We start from the raw sequence: 23,772 nt of genomic DNA, 5'->3' as shown, positions 1-23,772 counted from the left end.
TCAGGAAATTGTTAAAATGTCTTAATCTAGTGTGTAATCATTATTTACTGCAGCTGTTATTGATTTTGTAATGACTATTTAAAAAATGGACAGGATGCCAGTGACTCTGTTGGGCTTATGGTGTTAACAAGCCTACTACTTCTCAGTAGGACTTGATGAGTAAATATTTCGGTAAGGTGTAGCTCATCATAGCTCCACCCACTTTCAGATCTCGCTCTTCATTGGTTAACCCCACTGCACTCTGTCTCCCTGCAGTGACATCCTCAGAATCGGGGTTACGTTAGCGGGACACCAGAAGAAGATTCTCAACAGCGTGCAGATGATGAGGGCCCAAATGAATCAGATCCAATCTGTAGAGGTTTGACCCTCGGGGGTGGGTGGGGGTGGGGCATGGTTGGGGGGAGGGAATGCAGGGGTGGGTGGCACAGCCCCACATCCTCAGTCTGGTCTTCCTGTGAGTCTGTCTGTACCTTCAAATGTCCCCAGCCCACCCACAGCCAAGCCACCTAACCCTGCCCCCTCCAAAGCCCCGCCTTTCTGCCGTCCCTCTCAGGGGACTCACAGAAGGTTCCTGAAGATAGTCCTCCATTGCCCAGTCGCCCCCACAGAAGAACAGGAGGACATGGAGGACAGTGGACGACCAGCACAGTGTCACCGTTTTTATTCCGTCTTGTTTTTTTTAAACAAAGTTCTTCCACAGAACGAGTTCTCCATGATTTTTTTTTTTTTTTTACGTTTGTTCTTGTTGGAATCTTTCAAAGAACTTTTGTAAGAAGACGTTTGAAGAAAAAAACTAGGAAAGAAAGAGAAAATCTACTATATATGCTGATATATAGATGATGTAATGTACGCAAGATGAACTGAAAATCAAAATGAATACCCTTCAAAAGGGAAATGAAACTAACTATGAGCAGGATTGGGAGGTGTGGGGCTGGAGACGGCCCTCATCCTATGACGCATGCAGTATGCGTCCAAGAATTGTACTTTATTCCTGGAGAAGATGTAAGAAATGCACATGGTCCCCCACAGAGCGTCGTCTGTGGTAGAGGAGTTTCGGAAGATATTTTGGAGCCTTGATTGCACTCCCATTGTGATGGGAGGGGGAAAAAAAGGAGTTTATTGACATTTGAAATTATCATATTTCAGCAGCACTTGCCTCTGTGGACACTTTTAAAAACTTCCGTGATATTAAATATTTAAAACAAAAAAAAAAGCTAAAAGAAAGAAACAAAAGCATCTATAACAAACACAGGCACAATTTTTTTTTTTCGCAGTGAATAATCTTCGACAGTGTGGAAGTCGTGGTGAATACTTTTATTTGCTTCCTTCTCTTCAGCTATCAGAACCGCTATCATTTTCTTCCATTCTGGAATGCTTTACAGCCTGCCGAATGGGTCATCGTCCCTGTGTACCTCTGATGTCATCATTCTGTACATATCAGATGCACTTGACATTGTGATGTCATCATTAAGAGACAGCTTGCCAGAGTTCAAGATTTGATTCATCAACTTTCAGTGTTCTTTGGGAGGGATTTTCATTGTCATTAGTTTACTTTTATAAAATACAATGTTTTTTGTTCACCTTGTGTAAGTAAAAATACAGCCATTTTTCCTATATGGATGTATTGCAGAGGAAAGGGGGGTGTTTTTCTTCTTATAATGTTTGCTTTTCTTTTCTTTTTTTGGTCTTCACATAAAGAGTACTTTCCTTTCACTGTTTTCAGTGGCCAGAGCATCATGGGAGAGAAAGCTTGTGAATATCCAATGTTGCAGGGAACCCAACCAAATGACACTTTACAGAACATCATGGTGATGTGGTTTAAATTTCCTTTTTTTCTTTTCTTTTCTTTTTTTACACACTTTGTAATGACATTTTAGGATTTGTCATACAACATACATTAATGTAAAGGCCATTTTGACTGGAATCGGCAGAGGGACATTGACTTTCTGCAGTTGGGCAGTGTTTGTGTGTGTGTGTGTGCATGTGTGAGATTAAGTTTGGTGTAGTAGAGACATTTGTCCACAGGTTCCCCTATCTCTTAGCCAATGCTGTGAGGCAGAATGGGCTCTTTATTTTTGGTTTTATGAAATACTGGCAGAAATGAACGGAGTATTGAGAGCTCTCTGCACTCAGAGTCAGGATAGATAAGGTGTACACTGTGCAGCTTTAAATCAGTCTTCGTGCTTGTTTTTCCTTTGGTATCGTTATATGGTCTCTTTGGTGTTATTGTTTAGGGCCTAAACCTTGTAATCCTCTTTACAGCCAAAGGCTTTATGGCAGGGATCATCAACTCTGGCCCTCAAATCCAAATCTAGCCCTGGTTTTCTTTTCTCCCAGGTAATTAGTGCTACTGATTGGCCAGACTGTCTTCACACCTGACTCCCAGGCAAAGAGAGGGTGGAAAACCAGCCCTCGAGGAACATGAATTGCTGATCCCTGCTTTTTGGCCTCCCCCTTTTTTCAGCCATGGCAACAGAGTTTAAAAAAGAGGAAGAAGGTCATATCCAAGAAGGGTATTTCTGAGAGCGGTGGTGTCAAACTCCAGTCTCGATGCCGCAAGAGTGTCTGGAGGCATTCCTGGATTCCTTTCAGTCAGCATCCGATTTAGGTCTTGGAAACAGGGTTTGTGGACTTTAGTCAGTCGGTAACTGAAATGAATAGCTTCATTAGTGAGGCACCAATAGTCAGCAGGCACTGTGGCCCTGGAGGTCTGGAGTCTGACACCCCAGTCTCAGAGGAGGATTATGTTCAAAATGTTGAGTTGAGGTGCCAGCGGTCTGATTCACTTTAAGGGCGTGATGCCCGTGGCGCTAGGTTCTGAAATGTTTCCTGATGTAGTGTTGGGGATGCACCGGGTGGGGGCAATTGGGAAGCCATCAAGACCTACATGGTCGCAGCCCCCACAGGACGTGACGAGTGTCTTTGGTCTGCGTTAACCTTTAGGGATCCAAATGCGTCTGACTCTTAGTTCCCAGAGGCCCCTTTTCCCCTTATTCATTGGTGCCTAGCCGGCCATTCAAGTCAAGACTGCAGTGCTGCGCTGATTTCGTCTCCTGAGTTTGAGTCCAAGCTCAACTGCTTCCAGTGATAACGTTAACCGTTCTTCTCGAAAAAGAAACACTTCCTATATAAAAAAAAAAAAACATCACTATCTTCACCTTGAATAAAATGTCTCCTCTTCCTTTCCTCTGAGAGAGAGAGTGCAAGGGCACAGCAGTACCCCCCCACCCCCAAACACTTCCACACTAGACAAAGAGCTTCCATTCCCCACCTCCCCCTCTGAAAAAAAACAAAGCCTCATACTTGAGGCCTGACTGGATGTTTTGCTAAAATATAGTTCCCTGACCAAGGGGAACCATGGAATTTAAACCATCACTTTGGTCCGTAGGTTTTCTAGAAAACCATTTGGAGATCATTCCAAATGAGAGGATATTAGACATCTTTATACCTTTTGAAATCCGTTCTTGCTTTAGTCTGAGAGTCTGTCTGGTGAATCCAAGCCATGGGAAAAGTGTACTTTTCTATATTTCATTCCTTTCCCCTGGTTCTTGTGTTCTGGCTGCAAGATTTTGCTTTCGTATTAGCCTGTGTATGCCTGATATCTTTGACCCTCTTTGACATCCTTTTAGATTTCCCATTTCCCATTCTCACAGTGATGTGATAACTGCTTCCTCTTCACCCATTGAATTGCGGAAAGGGAGAACTTGGATAAATTCCTCATTTAAGTCTGGTGGTGTCTCGTATATATTTAATAAACCCTAACCTTTTCCTTTCACACACAACCTTTTATGTTGTAATACATTCACCACATAGGGTGGTGTTCAGTGTTCTAGGCAGAGTTCAATATTTTCCTTAACTTTGAGCAATTAAATGTTTCCTGCATTTTCTTCACTAGCAGGTGTGAACTGATTTATTTTGATCACAAAATAACCGAAACTAACAATTTTATTTAATTGTGATGTTGAGTGAATCCAGGCCAGTGAATTTCTCTGAAAACCTTTTCCACATAGCCGGAACAAAGATGACATTAGGAATAAAGATCTCTGTTTCTCCTGACAGGTACATGTGTTTCCATTCTGAATGTAAGTTGCTTGCACTCATGAAACTGTGCACATACACACAGTACCTACTCTGCTCAACTAGAAAGAGATGCTCTTTAAACACGCTGAGCTAAGAAATGAAAGTTTGAACATCAGAAATATTGATGATTTATTTATTCCATTTTATTATTATTTTATTTAATTTTTTCATTTTTTTCTTTGGTCAGGTTGAGATATCTTTAAATGAAATCTAGGCAGTCTGAAGTGTCAACCTGTGGGGTGATTCAGGCTATTAAACTGATGGTACTTTACCACAAAAGGGAAATATGTTGTTAGTCCGTTATGGACTTGGGGCTCGTTTCAAGAAAAATGTAAGGTGCACGTTAATATCTGGGAGGTGTGATCCGTTCTTGAAGCGTTTCACAAAAAACAAGACCAGGTCAAAACCTAGTATATGGCTGAACCGAACCAGCCGACCAATGGTGTAACTTCATCAGTCAGTCACTCACTCAGTCACAGACATTCACGTTTATAGGGCTGTTGCGGTCCAGCCAAAAATAATGATACCAGTTTCATTCTACAAGCAATTTCACAAGCTTGCGAGAGAGAGAAAGTCAACTAAGTAGCTGTCATTTTCAGTCCACTGCCTCGCTCGGTTTCAGTGGGCATGAGTGGGTGCCCAGGTGACCGCCCAAAATCTATTCAGGGGAGAAATCGCAGACCCAGATCCCAGACTCAGTATGTACGGTACATATGACCTTCTTAATTCTGTAAACAAAGGGAGCAACTGCTCAGTGACAATACCCCATATCCTTGTCAATAAAACAGGGAATGCAATAGGATTTGTATGGCTTAGTAAAGATGAGCTTTAAGTTTAAATGGTATTGTAATAGTGGTTCAGTTAGATCTTAAGGGAAACAATCTGCTCAGTTAACGAAAAGGATATATTTAGATATGGGTGTTGAATAACCCATCATACTAGTTGGACATGTACAGTAAAGGAAAAAAGGAATTCTGAAGAATTAGTCACCTGATAGTGAAAGCTGTCGTATCTCTTTTAGATTATCATCCCCTTCCTGTCAAAAACAATCCTCAAGACACTTTAGTGGTCGGTGTTTATTTATTCTTTTTTTTCTTCTTTTAAAAGACTCATGTGAAAGACATGTCCTATCTGAAATTCTGTCACAAGTAAAAGTGTCAAATTCTGAAATCCTCCATCATTTTATTTTTTAACAACTGTGATAAAAGTGGCAGTGGCAGATTCTGTCAGTAACAGTCTGTTTTTCCCGGTGAGTATTTCGGTTGATTAGTTTGAAGAACTCTTGGCATTGGAAATAAGGATTGTGCAGTTCGTCCTCAGAAATGACGGGAGAGCAACAGTGTCACATTTATGACCAGGGGCATCTTCACGGGTTCATGCAGTTACTGTTCAGATGGAGCAGCTTTAGCAAAGGCTTACAAGCCATCATAAAGCTTTGGAACTTTGAACAATATGTTTGACAACAGGACTTATAACCAACACAGTTGGGCTAGATCAGAAGAAACCTCTTGCAGGAGCATTGTTTTTGTAATATTTGAACTTTTAGGCAGTGTTTGTTTTCAAAACTTACCCATTCTTGCCGTCTTTATGTTATTGAAGTCTGGATGCAGGTGGGAATTGTGGTGGTTTCCACGGAGAATGAGATCTTACGTGCTGTTCTGTACAGGTGTAGGCCTATCAGACGCAGGGGGTTAATGGTCTCTGAAGGATGGCATTCTGTCTGATTTAATTGTCAGCATGATTCCCCGCCATGCTGGCATTTATCAAAATTAAAAAATGACTAGTGAGTGAATATTGCACCTGGCTTTTTTGCTCTGTTTATGGTTTTATGGCATCCTTGGTTATTATGTCTCTAGAACACGAACTCGGATTTTCGTTACAGGCAACTCTTGAAATGTATGCAGTTTATTTGAAATAGCACTCCTTGTATCCAACTGGATGCAAATGCTACACATGAAATGTCTTTCACAGTTTTGTTGAACGTTGTTTGTTAAGTTCGGGAAATGCTGAAGCCTGCATATACGTACACTAGTTACACCCTCCCTCCTGGGTTGCTGTAGAGATGTTTTGATTGATCTACTTGGCTGGCTATGTGAGGTTTATTTTTTTTATTTTTTTTATTTTTTTTTCAGAATGATTCATGCCAAGATGTACAGCAATGATATGTTTGGATCAGTGTTTGACCATAAACATCAACATCCCTCCCACTCCCATCAACTTTAATTTGTGTCTGACTTTGTAAATAAGGTGGATTTATTTCTCATTACAGTAAGGAATGTTCTAAGCAGTGTCCATAAACAATATAGATTTTGGACTGTATGCTGGCCTTTCATATAGATGATTGCTTCCCTATTTTATTTTATTTTATTTGTAATTATAAAATTACGTTTATGTAATTTTATTTTTATCCATTTCTGGACCAACTGTAAAATATAAGGAAAAAGGGTTCGCGTACTAAGAAGTTATCTGTTAGGATTGAATGTCAAGATCATTTCAGTTTTCTTTTGACTCTGAGCATCACTTAGGTGAGAAGGGTTTGCACATAGAAATGGTGGCAGAGCTCAAATTTTTTCCCCCAATTTATTTGCCACACTTCGGGTCCTTTGTGAAAGACGAAAGGGACACTGACTTTTTCCGAATTCTGGTAGGCAGTTCAGCCACTGTAACACCTCTTTTCAGGGCACTGTGCATGGTCATGTGATTAAACGTTTAGGTCAGGGGAAGACTGCCTGATAGTAAATTGCTGTTGCTATAGATCTGTAACAGGGGAAAGAAAGTTGCAGTTTTTGCTGAGACAGTGGACGTAGAGACAGCAGTCCAGATACCTTTAAAAAGGATCAAACATGACCAAGGATTACCTAGATAACCTGTGGGTTTCTAGCACAAGGAAGAGCACAGCATATCTACAAGGTACAGAGATGAAAGATGCACCTCTGCTTTATCTTGAGTGACAGGCGCATGCTGTGTTTGTGTCTAAGGCATCTTCCTCTCTTACCTTTGTCAGTGTGGATCTTACCATGAATATCACTGCATGGCAGGCGAGTCTGGTTACAGAATCTCTTAGACTGGGAATTTATAGCAGGGCAATGTAGCTCATCAATGTGTTTGAATAGAAAACAGCTGTATATATACTGAGCCACAAACGAATTCTGTCAGTCGATTGGTGCATGTCATGTTCTTTTTAGACGATGGAAGACGGGGAATTTTAAATAAGGGTTACGTGGGTTTTGAACCAAGCCTGTCTAATGAGGTAACAGACCTTGCACATTCCGACCAGGCCACCAGAGCGAATCAGGATCTTCAGTGAATTACTGGTTAATCAGCACAGCAACAGATGTGTTTACTGTAATTCAGTATTCAAAATCCTTGACACGAAAAGCATGCATACTAACAGTGGGATCTATATATTTTTTATGCTGGGGATATTTCATTTCCCATTAAGACATGGGATGTAATTGTTTTTCCTTCTCAGCGCTTTTCCCCACAGAATCTGAATCTGCACAGATCTGTTGGCCTCCGCTCTCTCTGCTCAGACGTATCGGAAGGGTTTTTCCCAACGTTCCCGTCACGTGCCCTGTGTTCCCGTTCAGTGACGTTGGTCTGTGTTGCCCTGCACTCTGAAAGAAAATGGCGTCTGCCCGTGCGGCACAGGCAGAGCTGTGGGATTCTGGGATGCGGACAGATGCCTCCATGCCGGGGGCTCTGTGCCGCCATGTCTCGCCAACACCTGACAGCGATGCTACGTGACGCGTCAGTGAGACGGCCCCCTCGCTCATTCTTTCTCTCTCTCTCTCTTTCTCCCTGCACTCTCTCTCTCTCTCCCTCTCCCTCTCTGTCCCTCCTGACCCCCTGCCCACCTGCAGGCTGTTATTTTCCCAGCATCCCCAAAATACACAGAATGCGTACAGCACTGCCAGCCCTGACCACTGTGACTGAGATGGACATCCCCCCCCCACCCCCCCACCCACTGTACTTTGTATAAATGTATATTGACTGTAACCCTGTGAATGATGTAACAATTTAATTATTTGTAATATTGTTATTGGTTTATTTTCTAAAAATGGAAAGCCCAACTTGACTCTCCTCAATAAAAAAAGAATTCAGTCCGTAATTGTCATGTTCTGTCATGAGTTTTTTTTTTTTTCTAAAATTATCGGACTTGTCAGTTGTTAAGCGTTCAGTTGATTCAGTTTCACTATGAATGAATTTATAGTTTTGCTCTGAATTCATTCATTCATAGTTTCACAATCAAATCATCTCATAACAGAGGGATATTGTGGGTTTTTTTTAAGTTCTTCTGAAAGGGAGAAAAAAAGATCAGTTTGCATTTTGATCTTGTATCTATATAACTCTGATTAATGGTGTTTTTAAATATATATATATATATATATATATATATATATATATATATATATATATAATGATTTTTATGCAAATGGACAATCAAAGCATTAATGTTTAGACTTGTTCTGTTAAGAGTTTGTTTGCTTTTGTAGCCTGTGATGGATGATATTATGAAGTAAACCAGTATTTCTGGAGGACCCCACTGACTATCAATGGCCACTGCAGTCCATACTGTATGTAGACAGACCAGCTCACTCACTAAATCCCCATTGGCCTGGGTACTCCATTTTGTGCCTGCTGACCCTGGATTACCTGGCCCAAAAACATGCATTTCTATTCTTTCTGGCTGTCAGCAGAGACATCTGAGGTCCTTTTTGCCTGACTGTCATTCTCAAAACTCATCAATTTTTTACTTTTAATTTTGGTTGTGTTGTTGTGAAAAAGTTTTAAGTTATGTGTAGTTGAGTGCAGTTGTGAAAGTCATTAGTCTGGTCTTGGCAGATTTGTCATAACATATAAAGGTCTGAATACCTGGGTTTGGCTAAACAGATTGTATGCATTCAGGATATTTTCAGCAAAAAAAGGCAGACAAATCCCAGCTTAAAGATAGGACATACTGGGCTACTTAAACGCAATTGCACTTTGAAGGTACTAGTGCGCCATCTAGAGGATGTCAGTGATACAGTGAACTGTGAGCCTTTGCTTGGGATTTTTGTAAAGATAAAAAATAAATACTAATAATAATAGTAAATGATCGTGAAAAAAAGACTCGGTATTCATTTGGGATATTTTGCTTGTTAAAATGCACTGTATATTTTACTGCTGGTATTTTCATCATGAATACAGGAATTTCGTTACAGTAGCCAGTAGTTTTCTTCAGTGATCTTTAAGTAATTTTGAGCTATATCAAAAGATTTTATTCTCTGTGAACACTGTGAACCCTGTCAGAACATTATTTGTCTGCGCAATTTTGTGAGACATCAAAAACCAGAAAAATAGTAACAGAAAAATATAAAATAAAACCAGTGGAGGGGAATGTAAAATGTGAAGCCATTGCAATTTAGATATAAATGTCATTTTCATCCACAAGGGGGCAGCATCAGCCAAGTAGATCCAGCCTAGCACAGTTGCCCATGAGCACAAAATGCATATGGGAATTTAAATACTCAACAGCAGCTGCTGGGTGATTCATTCAGCATGGTTGCTTGCATTGCAAACCATCAAAAGGAAGGGTGATTCTGAGATAAAATAAGGATTTATTCTGCTCTCTGACCTCCACTGTCCAGCAGTGTACATCTGTGCATGGACAGAGGGATGATAAGTTTACAATCTTACTCTCTCTATGGGCATGGGTTTCATTGTATCCTGCAGTCAGAGCCTTGGAATAAAAATATCCATAAATGAGAACATGTTCCAGGCTGAATTAGGATTGAATGTGCCCTTGGTGAATCAGATTGACAGTCCTTCATAGCAGTCAGGTTTGAGTTGGCAAATGTAATGGGATGGGAATTGGCAAATTATAACTTGTTGAGGAAAAACTATATGTAAAGCATACACTGATTCTATATTCGGAACAGGATTGATTAGTATATGTAAGGATACAAACTATTTATTGTTATACAGTTGTATGAAAACAAACCAAAGTATGTTAGTGTACTGGGCCAAAAGCCAGCGGTTAACCACCCAAGAGCATTTGTGGTTACTGCTGCAGGAATCAAACGACTCTGCCTCACATAACAGGTTTAAATCTTGGCAATGATCAGACCTCTGTTGCTAGTTTCCATGCTCTGGAAAAATACACCAGTCTCTGCTGCCCTCGAGAAGTTACTACTTGGTCACTGCAATTAGAAGCAGTCAGCCTTCAAAATAATAGCTACGACTGATTTGTATTGGAGCTTCTGATAACTTTTATAAAAAGTTTTAATTGAAGTGGCAGTGGAGAACGGACGCGCTGACATTTAAGCCTCCGATCTCTCATTCTGTGAACAGCAGTAATACCCTGACAGGAAAAGGAAGTTCATTATTTTGTAATGGAGGACAGCACGTTGCTACAATGCTACAGTGGCATTTAGCATTCGGTGTTTTCCACAGACCTGGGCCTCCGGGAGGAGTCTGAACATTAAAAAACAAGTGAGTCATTCTAAAGACAGAGACAGGGCCCATGAAATTCCAGTTTTACCAACTGAAATGACCTCACAGGGAGAGGTTATTATTTGGAGGGACTCATTCCTCTGTTCCTTCTTAATGGCACACTGAGATGACATCCCTAGCTTTCTTTTGTCACAATACAATATATACCGTTGTTTGCTTGGTTAATGTTACATTTATTGATTTTAAATGGGCTTTCTGTTCCTTCTTGGTGATGGCCTCAGTATTCCTGAGGCTAACACTGATCTCCACGTCTGTACATCGCATTAGATCGTAATGTAATAATGCTTCCCCTCCTGGGTTCAGAAGGAGTAGATGCAGAAGCTGGTTTATCTACTGCTTTAATTTTCCATTATTTCTCATCAAAACAGCATATAGAAAAGCTCTGTGTGTGATGAGATGGTCTCTGTGCTGCCATTGGCTAGGACTTAAATTTCAATTTTGTTTTATTTGCATTAATGTTTTTTTTTTTTTTTTTTTTTTTTTTTTTTACAGAGAAACTGTCACCAAGCTTTATTGGAATATAGTAGAATTGGTAAAGATCCTGAATCCCAAAAAAGCAAGGGAAGCAAGCAAGGGAAAATAAATCCCCAGTGAAAATTTGAAACTCTCAAACAGTGGTGAGAACTTCCTGGTGGGAAGAACCTGGTTATTGGGGGAGCCCACCCACCACTGGACAGCCCAGCGTCTGTAGTTAGAGTTTGAATAAATAGTAATAGGGAGTTAATTCAGAATCCTAGAGCAAATAATCACCATGGTTGGGCGGGTTATAGCCTGTGGTTTTAAACTGGTAATATATAAAGTCCAAGCAAAGAAATGCATAAACTGTACCAGAAGTTTGCATGTATGTATTTTTGTGAAAGGGTATGGTTCTCTTTTCAATTAAGTGAGGAGGACTTAGTGTGGAACCCGCTTTGAAGATGCAGTTCTGAACCAAGAAAATGTGCTACTCTCAGATATCAGTAGGTCTGAGGATCAGCCATTATCCACAGACCAGCTCAGCTCCCACAAAAAAGCCCTGCCTTTGGGGTGGAGTGCCAAGCCCAATCAGCCACTGCTTCAGTAAGCAGGAGGCCATGATGAAGTCCAGAACTCAGTCATTAGTCTTCGATCGCACTGTAATTAAGAGAGGGATCGCATCTCCAGTCTGTGGTCCTCTCGCACGAGAGGGAGGGAGGGAGAGAGAGAGACAGAGAGCAAGGGAGAACAAGAGAGAAAGAGGGAAAGAGAGGCAGAGAGAGCTACAGTAGAGAGAGAGAGAAACAGCAAAAGGGAATGTGAGTCGGGGAGAACAGGAGAGAGAGGGACGGAGAGACATGGCCTGAGAGCAGGAGTGAGAGAGTGAAAGAGAGGGGAGATGGATAGAGAGAGGGATGAGGCGGAGGCTGATTGGATTTTGGTTTGATTGATGTTCACGGAGAGGAATCTCTCCCCGGCCCCTCCTGGGTCTGCCCCTGGGGCCCGCGAGCCGTCTGTGGCTCCGATGGATGGGGGCGCTCCATTGGGGCGAAGCTCTGTCCTGGGGGAGGAGGGGGCAGAACGAGCCTCAGCACGGGGGTGGCGGTGAGACACTGAGAGCAGGATCAAAGCTCGGCCCACCATTACACATCGCCCTACATCATAGGAGAATCGATGGGGTAGCCCTCTCATTAGTGGTAGTCCTGAATTATAACTCTCTGTATGATTTGCAGTTGTGCTGCATCACGAGCTCTATCACCCCTCAGGGCAGGGACAGGGACACTGCGCAGGCGTGCTCAGCACATCAAAGCGAGCGCCTGACTCGCCTCGTTATTAAACAGCCTGTGGCGCTTATCAGAAAAGCACCTGGGGTGCTAGCCGCAATGTTCCGAGCCCTTTCAGTCAGACCACCTAATTACACTCCTCAGTTTACTGGCTATCAGCGCTGGAGTCGAGCAGGTGGTGTTTGCAGGTTTGAATCCTCGGTGGGGCACTGGTGTCGTACACGTGGTACTCTGAGGAGAGAACCTTCAGTCTGCGTACCGCTGTTCAGGAGAACAGCATGTAAACTGCATAAGTCACTTACAGTAATGTTGCGCTATAAACTGCCACGGTGGTTCAGACATCATGGAAATGAGATGTGAGAACTCCCAGGCACGCTGGAAATTACTGTAATCAGAGAGTAATATCCCTCTCAAGGTTAGGCGGAGATCTAATTGACTTTAGCTTGATACGATTGTGTAACTGCTAACTCTCCAGACAGAGCATTTGAACTCGAAAACGAAGCTGTAATGTGAGGAGTAGCAGCTAGAGATCCTGCAGAATGGGTGTTCTTATGTGGCACTGAAACAATCTCAGCGATAAAACGGGGGGTGTGAATGTCACCTTCGGGGGCGGTGGGGGGGATGATTTGATGTTTTGCATTACCCTAATATATTTTCTTTTTCCCAGTGAGGTGATCCAGCGGATATGTGTGCGAAAGCTTGGAATATGAGAAAATGCCTTCGGTGGGTATGCTAAAAAAGTCATCTGTTCTTTTCACAAGAGGGAACAACCTTGTCCTGACACTGACTCAAGAGTGCGTGGAGCCCATTGAATGTAATGAAAGTTAAAGGAGAAAGGGAGAGAAATGAAAACAGATTGGCGAGTATATGCGAAGTGATTAAGGGATTTGTGTGTGTGTTTGTGTGTACGTGTGCATGTGCGTGCGTGCGTGCGTGCATGCGTGTGTGTGTGTGTGTGTGTGTCTGGCATTTAGAAAATAATGCAAAAGGCTCCACGTCCATCACTCTTCTCTCTCATATGTCCCATCTTCTTGCTCGCAGCGGTTCAGAGCATCGTCTGACCTCAGGACTCACCGTCCCTGTGAAGGAAATGATGTTTTTGCGTCTGTGTCTCTGAAGGCTTCAGGCAGTGCACTGAGTTGTCCTTTATCTCAAGGATTTAAAAAGCAAACGCAGCGCACAGGGCATTCGTATGCAGCACAAGACTTCAGTCACTGGATGGCCAGATGGAAATGGCATCACAATATGCATTTCACTTTTAATACTGTGGCTATTTATTTATGTATTGATTTACCTTCAGCGAGTCTTATCCCACAGTTTAGACTGCAGTGGGTCTTAAGCCATAGTGTAGTCTGCAGTGGGTCTTAAACCACAGTTGGTTTTAATCCTCAGTTTATGCTGCAGAGGGACTTAATCCTCAATTTAGGATCTTCTAGTCTGGTCTCACTGTTCTTGTTGGACAGCATGAGCACCATAGACCTATAGGCTGAGCAACTCAGCAACTAATCTGATAACTAATCTGGCGATAAACGCAAACCTGGTATTAGTGTATTCATGGCATAAGTGCCACATCCTTAATAATTCGTGCACACAAGGCACATGCTTAATAATTTATTAATTCCTATATTATGCATCTTAAAACGTTACATCACTGCAGACCATTCAGAAGGTCCGGGACTCCAGGGTTACCAGTGGGATGAGACAGGAGCCCCCCCCCCCCCACACACACACACATCAGGGCTGTGGAGCCACTTCCTCATTCCGTCCGCGTATCCTCCATAGAGTGAATTATGATGTGACTTTGCAGCAGGGTCACCCCCATTGCCTGCATGTCACACAAATTCAATATCCCAACTAAAAGGATTGTGGCGGAGACAAATGAAATTAGTCGACAGAAATAAAACATCTCCGTGGCTTGTGTGTTGCCTCCAAACTGTTGGGTATCAGAGACTGGGAGTCAGGGATGGGTGGGGGTGGGCGCAGGTCAGAGGGCAAGGTTACGGGCAGAGGGGTGAGGCAGTCGGGCATAGATAGAAGCCAGAGTATGGTGCATCTGTCTGCTCTGCATTATAAGCAACATAAACGGTTGTCCAACCGCACCTGCTTATAGTGTTTGATGTATTTGCACCCTTGTTGACATTTCAAACTTTACAGTGTTTGGTGACTCGTCATCAATTCGAGGTCTGTCAAAGGTGTGCGTGTGAAGACAGGGTCAGTCCTTAGCTGTCTGCTGCTGGTCCACCCTTGAGCAAGGCGCTGTAAATATACTGAGGTATAAATGGCTGTAGCCCTTGTGAGCCACATTGGCAAAGATCATCAACCTGAATCATAAAAAAATACAATTATTTAAACAATTCTGATGATTTTGCCCTCGGTTGTGCTTTGAATTAAATTGTATGACTGTCACAAACTGCTGTGTAAACTTTATTCAATTTTTAATAAGTTATCTATTGCTAATAATATATTTTTCATACATAAATGCATACATAAATTTATGAATAATTTTAATCCCTGTATTAAAATATTGCTAATATATCTGCCAATATTCATAACTGCTAAAATATAAGCGTAATAAACATGCTTAATTTGCCCCTGTTACTGAAACAATGCCATTTGCTATGATCTCCACAAAATGTGCATTGGTGTATAATTAATGAGATATGTACACACACAGTTCGGCTGTGCCAAAGGTGAGCCTCTCCACTGGCTTCAGCGTGAGGGAAGAGAAGGTGTTATTTCCACAGCCATGCTCCTCTGAGCCCGTCTGATACGCCATCCATCCACCAGCTGACGTTGGCTGCCATTATCACCCCCCCAGTGCCCACACCAGTTATTCCAGCATCCACACCATTTGTTGTCTTCTAATGAGCCCTGGTCCCTGCAGTGTCGTCCAACCTGGAGCTCAGTATAGCCCTTTGCGTCTTTCATTGTGAAGTGAACCATTTCAGTCATATTGCTAGTTTTGTAATGCATCGCTTTGGCCAGGATTCAATCACCGTTTGTCCCAAGCTCACTACTAAGTGTCTTTATTTTCTTCATGAAGACAGTTCAGCGAGCTCAGAGATTGCCAATATTAACTTGGGAAATATTGTGACTGTTTGTGAAGAAAAGAACTGAAGACTTAATTGTGCGGGGCGACAGAAGTTGGAAAATTGGATCCAGGCTTTTGTCTCTAAAGCGCAATCATGTTTTACACTGAAGAGAACCTAAGCGATCCCTGGTAAAGCGGTGGTAGGCAGCTACAGTGTGTCAAAGAACAAATTAAAACATAATTTGTTTCTTGTCCTCCACCACCTGTATGTTATGAAAATCTGACAATAAAATAAAAAAACTAATTTGAATATTTAGAATTGCTTACAGTCGTTCATGTAAAGATTTTAGTACCCCCTAAGCTTTTGTTTTTACTTAAATATAAAAACGTCTAAAGGTATGAAGAATCCTTTATGTAATCGGAAACCTTTGAGAATAAAAGGTCTGGAACAACTTTAGCGAGCTCCGCTGTAGTGTCTGATCACTGCGTTCAGGAGTGGCCTTGAGAGAGAGAGAGAGCTTGTCACATGACCGGAACGTTGGCCAAATAGCCAGAACAACTGCTCATCTCTGGTTTTCATCACCTTCAGTTACTATTCAAAGAAGCGAAATCACGTGAAGGTGTGCGTAGTGGAACCGATTTAAACTTCCACGGAAACGACGCGTCAAATTCAAACAGCCTGCCTCTCCGCCTCCTGCTCAGAGCCCACGCCATGGCGTCTCTCCCCCAACACTCCAGTCTGATTATTAGAGATGAGAGCTCTCTCATGCTAAGAGCACCTCTTAACATCACTAACATGTTTTGCATATATTATGTTTAATATTATGGATTAAATTAAATCTGTACCCAAAACAAACAACTAACCAATTAACCAATTAAAACCACTTTCAACACAGCCTTTTTCTTTGTAGAGGGGTCAGAAAAACTTGGACATGGTCAGTTTATAAAAATGTACTTAAAGGGTTATAAAATAGTAATATTACTGGTAGCCTAGTGGCACTGCAAAGTTGTAATATTCAGACTTTAATATTGCAATAATTACCACTGTCCTAAAAATTGTTGCTATCTGAATTTTGCAAACCCTAAAATATTTACAAAGGTTTATATTTTCAAAAAAACGTTATATGCATACTAATGTGATTAACCTTGCACTTGGCATCAACAATGTATGTTTTAAATGGCTCTTGTTATTAATGTTTCATTAAGCATCTTATAACATACTGTATAAGAAGGCATTGCCAAATTGTCACAGACTTGCCCAAAGGAAACAATTCAGCTACGTATGGACTCCTGTATTTCACAATGAGCCTCAGTTTTCAGACTTATGCTAGTTCTCCACATCTGCTTAGATCAGTTTTTCAAGGGTTTTGGATTAAGTAGTAGTTTTCCACTGTCCTAAACTCAAGCCCCGATTTCAAGCAGCTGTTGCAATTTTAATCATGTGAATGCTTTATTACAGTAGATGATGTGCCCTTCAGCACTTGAAATGATGGAATCAAAAATTGCCGTATTGATGGTTATGACATGAAATGATAGGCTGTATATTTCAAAGGTACAGAAATGAGTTTGAGATTTGTGAATGTAAATCCCTGGATGCAATTCCTTGTGACTTAGCTTAAAATTTATTGCGTAGATTTATGCTGTCAGAGGTTGCCAGAAAGGTACTTGATATGCTAACCACTGCAAAGGCAAACAGCCACACGGAGAGGTCAGTCAGTGATGAAATGATTCATATCTATTGAGATCATATCTAATCATTTCCATACCACAGGATTTTGGATTAGTGATAGTCCAGTCTGATGTTAACTCTATGGAAGCTATTTCCATCTGTGCTATCTTTGCATGGATCTGTATCGTCTATGCTGTGGTAAGTAAAGGTAAGATTTCTCTGGGGGCTGATCTCCTTAATGGATTATCTCTAGTACATCTGTACATTGGACCCACGGATTTTAATGCTCTCCATCTGTCTATTTTTATTCCCAGATTTTGAGTTTTTTATGTTTGTATTTATTTATTTATTTTTTTAAGCTTTTAAATGCATTCTAACGTTTTCTCTAAGGTTGGGTAGGGTGGTATGTTTAACCAATGGCAGTGTGTTATTTCTGCTCTTCTGCAAGGGTTCGTGCCAGCCGATAACGTACTACTGTTTGTTAAAAGCCAAGCTGTGCTATTCAAAGAGAACAGTAGGAACCCCCCCTAACTATACATTCACTTCGCATTCTAAAATTGTAGTAGGTAATGAAACCATAAAGCATTTATCAATGTTATCAGTTACACGCTATGCATAATTAATACACAGAATGCAATAATTAAGATCCCGACAGCTTCTGATGACCAGGAACAGCAGCAGAGCCTCAATGCCCGCAGTTATTTAATGCGGGGTCTGATTATGCATAAGCATACATATTCATTAAATACAGCCATGTGGGCAGGTATGTGGGTCTGTGCAAATAAAATACAGGGCTGCCAGGAGACCAGGCTTGCTCATTACTCTATTGTTGATAACAGAAATATTTAAGGACAAGCAGTATCTGGATCAAACATCTATGACTGGGGGAAGACTGTCTGCCGTATCTATGTGTGCTGCAGATCCACGATCATCTCAGCAACCCATAATTTAACACACTGAGATGTCATTACATTCACTGGAATCATTTTGCTGATTCAGTTAGGAAAAAAAAGTCAAGAGAGTACAGAGATCAAATGGGGAGTTGTCATTTAAATCACACTAAAGTGCTGTACAGACTAACTAAACGTGTTTTGATATGGTGGAGTTTTTTTCTCTTACATGAAAGCTGACCTCATTACTACACAGTCCCTTGTCTTTTCAGAAGATGCTCTTGCTCTTTCCTTGATTGTTGAAAATACACAGTTTGAAAACGTTGTTTAAAACATGCTTTATTCATCATTTCAATTCATGATGACGTTGATGCTGAGTTTCCTCTTTGCGCTTCTGTAAGTGCCCTGAATGGACCTTTCCCATGCCCTCTTTCATGTACTGTAAGGTTGATTTTTCACATAGTAAGATGAACGTTAATGACCAGGACAAGTGCAGTATGTTTCGAATTACCCTCTTTACTGGTTACCACTCTTGGCTTAAATTCTGTTTTAACAATTGCTATTTATCTTAATATAATTTTTAAATATATTCTCTGGAAGAAATACACCATTGTGTAAGTACTGTAAGTTCTTATTATTGGCGTAACATGTTGAAAATAAAAATGGTCCTAGCTCTATTGGGTCAGTGTTGATTTATTTTGGCTACAAAACAGTATGCCGTAGTCCACTTTTTTTTCTTTCTTATTGAATATTATAGGTGAAGGCATATGGTAGTAAATATGATTTAGCATAGCAAACAGTCTTCAGTTGAATTTTATTTGAGTGTGATAACTGGGGGTTATGTATTTATTTGCATATAAAATGCTTTAAAGAAATGAAAAAGTAAAAGGGAACCACTATTACACTTACCAAGGCATAATAAAACCATATTTTCAAAGTATGCAATTCAACTTCAAATAATAATTTTAAAAATCCTGTTTATCAATTGGGGAAAAGAACATGAAACAGCACTTTTGGGGATCAATCTTGGCTAAAATCTCATTTATCTCATATGATAAATGAAAATAGGATAATAACTTGCACATATGTTGACCGACAACTCATAGGTACCAGATAAAATTTGACCAACGACATCAACCACAATATGTTTTTTGACCTTTCCTTTTACAGCCTTCGCCGGTTAAGTCATGCATATGATTTAAATTCTGCTCCGATGCCAGCACTCCAAAGTTTTTTGCAGTCAAAATCAGCCAAAAACAACTTTAAAATGTTATTATGTCTTAGGTCATATTTGTGCCTTAGAATTCTAATGTAAAAGCGTAAAGGGTACAATGGACATACCTTCGAGGGTACTGTCCTAGTGACAAGCCATTTTACCCGTGTAGGTACATTTTTTGTGCATTTTTTTCTGACAGTGTAAAAGAATGAAATGTTCTCATTTAAAACGAATGCTGCAGAGGTGATAATAGAGCTTACTTTGATATTGTTATATTTTTCATGCCAGTGAGCTGATACTAGCGATTTTAAGGAATTATGAAGCGATCCTGAGGGGTCATTCTCAATCTGAGTGGATTTTCCTTGGACTGTTCAAAAACACAGATCACATGTACAGAGACTGGCTGATTTAAAAAGGCCATGGTACAATTTTCTATTTGAAGATTTGAAGTCAGCAGGGTCACACAGTAGCATTGTCAGAAAGCTTTTTCTTTTTTTCCTTTTATGACAGTGTGACAAATACGTTAAGCCTTGGGAGGTTTATGGAACGCGGTGTCTAATCTATCCGTGTGTGATGGGGGGAGGGACGGGCAGTTTCCGGCAGACTGCCTCTCTGGCTGGCTGGCATTTGGGTCGCGCTTTTCAGACACAGGCCAGTGTGTGAGTAGCCCTGGCTGTCTGCCCCCCGGTGCTGCCCCCCCCCTCCCCCAGTGCTGCCATGCTGGTCACAGGGGCAGTGTGTGCTGGTGCGCGTCCACTGCATACTTTTTCCCCTCTCCCTGGGGCTCTTTGAAGATCAGCCAGGCTGCCCACACTAACCTTCAGGGCCTCGTCCTTGCGTGGCTCCCCCCCCTCCCGTCCGTCCTCCCCCTCCATGAGCCCACCACTCAGACAGAGAGAGAGAGTGTGCTAGAAAAAAAGAAAAAGAGAGCCAATGGATTCTCACCTGCCAGTGCGCAACCGAAGACGAGACAGCTGTCCCCTTGTCTTGAATGTCTGCCGCATCGCTGGGGCCATTTTCAGAAGCGTGGGTGACATTTGCGGCCTTTATTTCTTTCCCGGGGTGGCCCTCGAGCCCCACAGCGCACCACACTGGGAGGAATTTGCCATTTATCATTTATTTATGCGCGTTGCCTTAATTGCAGCTAGAAAAAAAGCCCCTTTGTCACCTCTCAGTAGGACCTGCTCATGGTGAAGATACAATACCCCACCTCTGCCCCCGCATGCCTTCAACATGCTGTGCGTCTTTGTAGCCATGGTCTGACAAAACATTTCCACCTCTTCTGTCACCGATTTGGTGCATTTCTCATTTCTCTTTTTTCCACACAGATAAAACGTTTGTGTTCACTGCTATAGCTATCCTCGCAGCCCAAGCTGGTTTGGTGTGTGTGTGCTGGGTTATTAATTAACCATGGAAAAGAAAGAATTAAACATGCTGCATGTGCACAGTGATGGCTGTTATCCACTGTGTTCTACTCATAATTATGCACCAGCATAAAAAAGCATTTGAAAAAATGAGCACAACGAAAGTGTGTTCGTTTATTTGTTTTCTGGGTGGTGATATTTCCTCACAGAAAATATTCAAATGTGGCGAAGCAAAGAGGAACACTTTGTTTGAGGCTCACTGGTGGGATCGGGGACCAGGACAATGCAACCACATACTGCATCATTCAGTATTACTAAAACTTATTTGGAAATTTTGTCTTAAGCCATTAATGTTCCATTGCATTGATTTAGCAGATGCCCTTACGTATCTTACGCTGGGCAAGCTAAGTGCACACACTAACCAAGGCGCTAATTTGACGATATAGTCATGGTGGCTAAATTGAGGTCGACAGAACAAAGCAAATAAATCTTGTTTTATGCACTCTGAACCAGAGAATTCCATGCTTGAATAAATACATTTGAAAACTTCACAAAGCTGAATTTATTTAAAGCTTGCACAGAAATCAAATTGGCTAAGTGGGTGTAAAAAATCACTGGGGGTCTGAAAGGGGCCTTGACATTCCATTATTTAATTTTAGATTTTCTACGAGTGCAGAAGAGAAAATTTGTCCCATTGATTTCAGATGCTTACTCCTACCAGGACATCCATCTGAAACTTGAGTGTACAGTATAGGTGCCCCCTCGAGAGTGGGATGAAGGAATGTGTTTTTTTAAGGGAAGGGTCTGTCTGCGGTGATGTACATCAGCAGCATCTCACTGCGTGGGCCTGTGGCCTCACACCAGAAACCACGGGACGCTCCACGGCCCGGCTCCCCCTCGTTCTGCATTCTGAACCTTAAAATGGCTGAAGTGCTCCTTCAGCATCACTCATGGCATGCAGTCTGGCCTTCAGAACTTGGCCCTGTTGCCTTTGGTAGATTTGCATTCTTTTTTTCTGGCTGTAAATTCATACTATGTCCATTTAATTGACATGATTAGATAAAAAAGGGGTCACCTCTGTTCATTCATTAGACTTTAGTGAAAGTACTGGGATCACAGCCTATCATTGCACCCCAGTGACCCCCACTTGTTGATCAGGTGTTCGCACTCTGCCTGTTAAGCTGCGCATGAAGTATCTTCTGACTCACGTCTGTGTGAGCGCGACTTGTGAACTGCAGTGCGGTGAGAAGCGGCAGCTGGCATCACATGCTTCGTAGGAGAGCACACGCCGGTGTGCGTTCACCCAAAGTGACGAAAGAGGTTGGGCTTTCAAAACTGGGAATAAAGAAGGAGGAAAGCATGAAAAGGAATAAAATACCTGCTATTTAAAATACCAACGCCATGCTGATGAATATTTTGCATTACAATTTCACATTTAGCCGGCCCTCTTATCAAGAATGATGGGTAATTACAGATACAATCACAGATTACATTTTTATTGGCAAGCCAGTTGTTCGGCTGGGTATTTCACTGAAGCAGGTGAAGTATCCTTCTAAATGGTACTGCGACAGGGCCCAGCAGACTTTGAAGTATGAGGCCAGTCCCCTAACAATTACACAATGTTGCTGCCCCACTGTTGTGTATGCTTTAAAGCAGTGGTAATCAACCCTGTTCCTGGAGATCGACCATCCTTTAGGTATTCCTTCAAACCCTAACAAACCACACCTCAATCAATATGGAGAGATCTTCTCGAGCTGCTAATTCGTAGAGTCAGGTATGCCAACTTTGTATTGAAATTAAAACCTACAGGATGGTAGATCTCCAGGAGTGGGGTTGGCTACCACTGCTTTAAAACATTTTCAAATTCGTAATGCATATGGACCAAAATGTTTTATTAAAACTAAACAAAAATGATTCTGTTCCATTCTCCATGATCAGTGGCCAGGGACTATTCGTGATTAAATAGCATATACTGTTACTGTGCTACTGCTTTGTGTCATTATTGAGAGAAAATGATGCCAAAAGGAAATAAATTAATAACTGCTCTCACATCTGGGGGGGAAAGTCTCCATATCAACAAAGTGCTTTTTCCTGGAGATCACCCCTGCTAATGCTCTAGATAGGTTTCAGCGTCACTTCACCTCAATTTAACTAAACCTCCTCGTCCCGTTTAATTGAATTCTGAGCTGGCTGTCGATTACTCAGCCAGCGCAAATGGACACGCGGGGTTGTTGGGAACAGATGCGCGGCCTCTTAGCTTATCCGAGCAGCGTGAAAGCGAGCGTGAAAGCGAGGAGACCTTGAATGAGGAGGTGCATTTTCGCCGCTCGCCTTTTAGAAATAGCACGTAAGTGAGCAAAGGTCGCGTCGCTTACTATATAACAGCACGCCAAATAAAACAATACCCACGGCACAGGACATGTGATACACATCTCAGGGTTGTGCCAGCTGCTTTTGTAATCATATAATGTAATTGTAATGCAGTTCATGTTATTAGCAAGTTAATGTGTCACATTACAGTTAACATCAGACATTTGTGTCTGTGGACTCTATTCTTGCTGAAGCTATTCCTTTACCCAATCGCCAGGCTTTGTCTCATGAGGTCACTTCCCTTATTGCGCTCTCATGAAGACACCTACTTTATTACTTTCCTTTCACTGCAAAGTAAATGTCTATGCATTGTATAAGGATCATGGATGATTTGTGCCCTTTACTTCCTGCAGGTACGCTACATTGTCCAAAAGACAATGTGCACATTTTCAAGAATTTCCTGAAGTATATATTAATATATCTGCATGGTTTCTTAAAATAGCCAATGCAGATCATTGTAACTGTTTTAAAATAGCCCATCACTTGAGAATGAGAGCATAACTGTCTAATATTACATAGAGATACCTTTGGCTGTGCTTCAAGAACGGAAACGCGCAGATCGCTATCCTATACTTGAAGTACAATGAAATTTAAGTACATTAGCTTGTATATGCCCGCAAAAACGGCTTCCTTTTTACGCATAGGGCATTTATTATTGGCAGGTGATGACAGCATCCCACAGACCGACAGCCAGATGCAGGCTTAGCAGAACACCGTGCGGTGGTGATCTCACAATAGCCCCCTCGCGCTGGTGGTCTTTGTGCTGTCTGATCTCTGCTAGGCATGGCAAACTGAGGCAGATAAGAAGAGCAGGTTTCGTTTAAAACGTGCTGTCCCCCTTTCCCTCGGGTGCTGCTGGAGTTGCCAGTGGCTGTGTGAGATCTATCCCATCCGAACTGTGTAACAGTGCTGCTGCAA

The 23,772-nt window shown here is 41.7% G+C and overlaps 1 protein-coding gene across 2 annotated transcripts in view; it reads left to right on the top strand.

The window, feature by feature from the left end:
• LOC135233958 (ephrin type-B receptor 2-like) overlaps nucleotides 1-365 on the top strand; it is a 130,703-nt gene extending 130,338 nt beyond the window's left edge. For both annotated transcript variants that reach the window (XM_064297971.1, XM_064297970.1), the window contains exon 16: nucleotides 256-365. In XM_064297971.1, the coding sequence (XP_064154041.1) occupies nucleotides 256-364 (109 nt within the window). In that variant the 3' untranslated portion in view covers nucleotide 365. The remainder of the gene's footprint in view (nucleotides 1-255) is intronic.
• Nucleotides 366-23,772: the final 23,407 nt, after the last annotated feature.

The sequence above is a fragment of the Anguilla rostrata genome, chromosome 11 (genome assembly GCF_018555375.3).
Source record: "Anguilla rostrata isolate EN2019 chromosome 11, ASM1855537v3, whole genome shotgun sequence".
Lineage (NCBI taxonomy): Eukaryota > Metazoa > Chordata > Actinopteri > Anguilliformes > Anguillidae > Anguilla > Anguilla rostrata.
The sequence above is the reverse complement of the archived record's forward strand: the minus strand, read 5'-3'. Positions and strand labels throughout refer to the sequence as shown.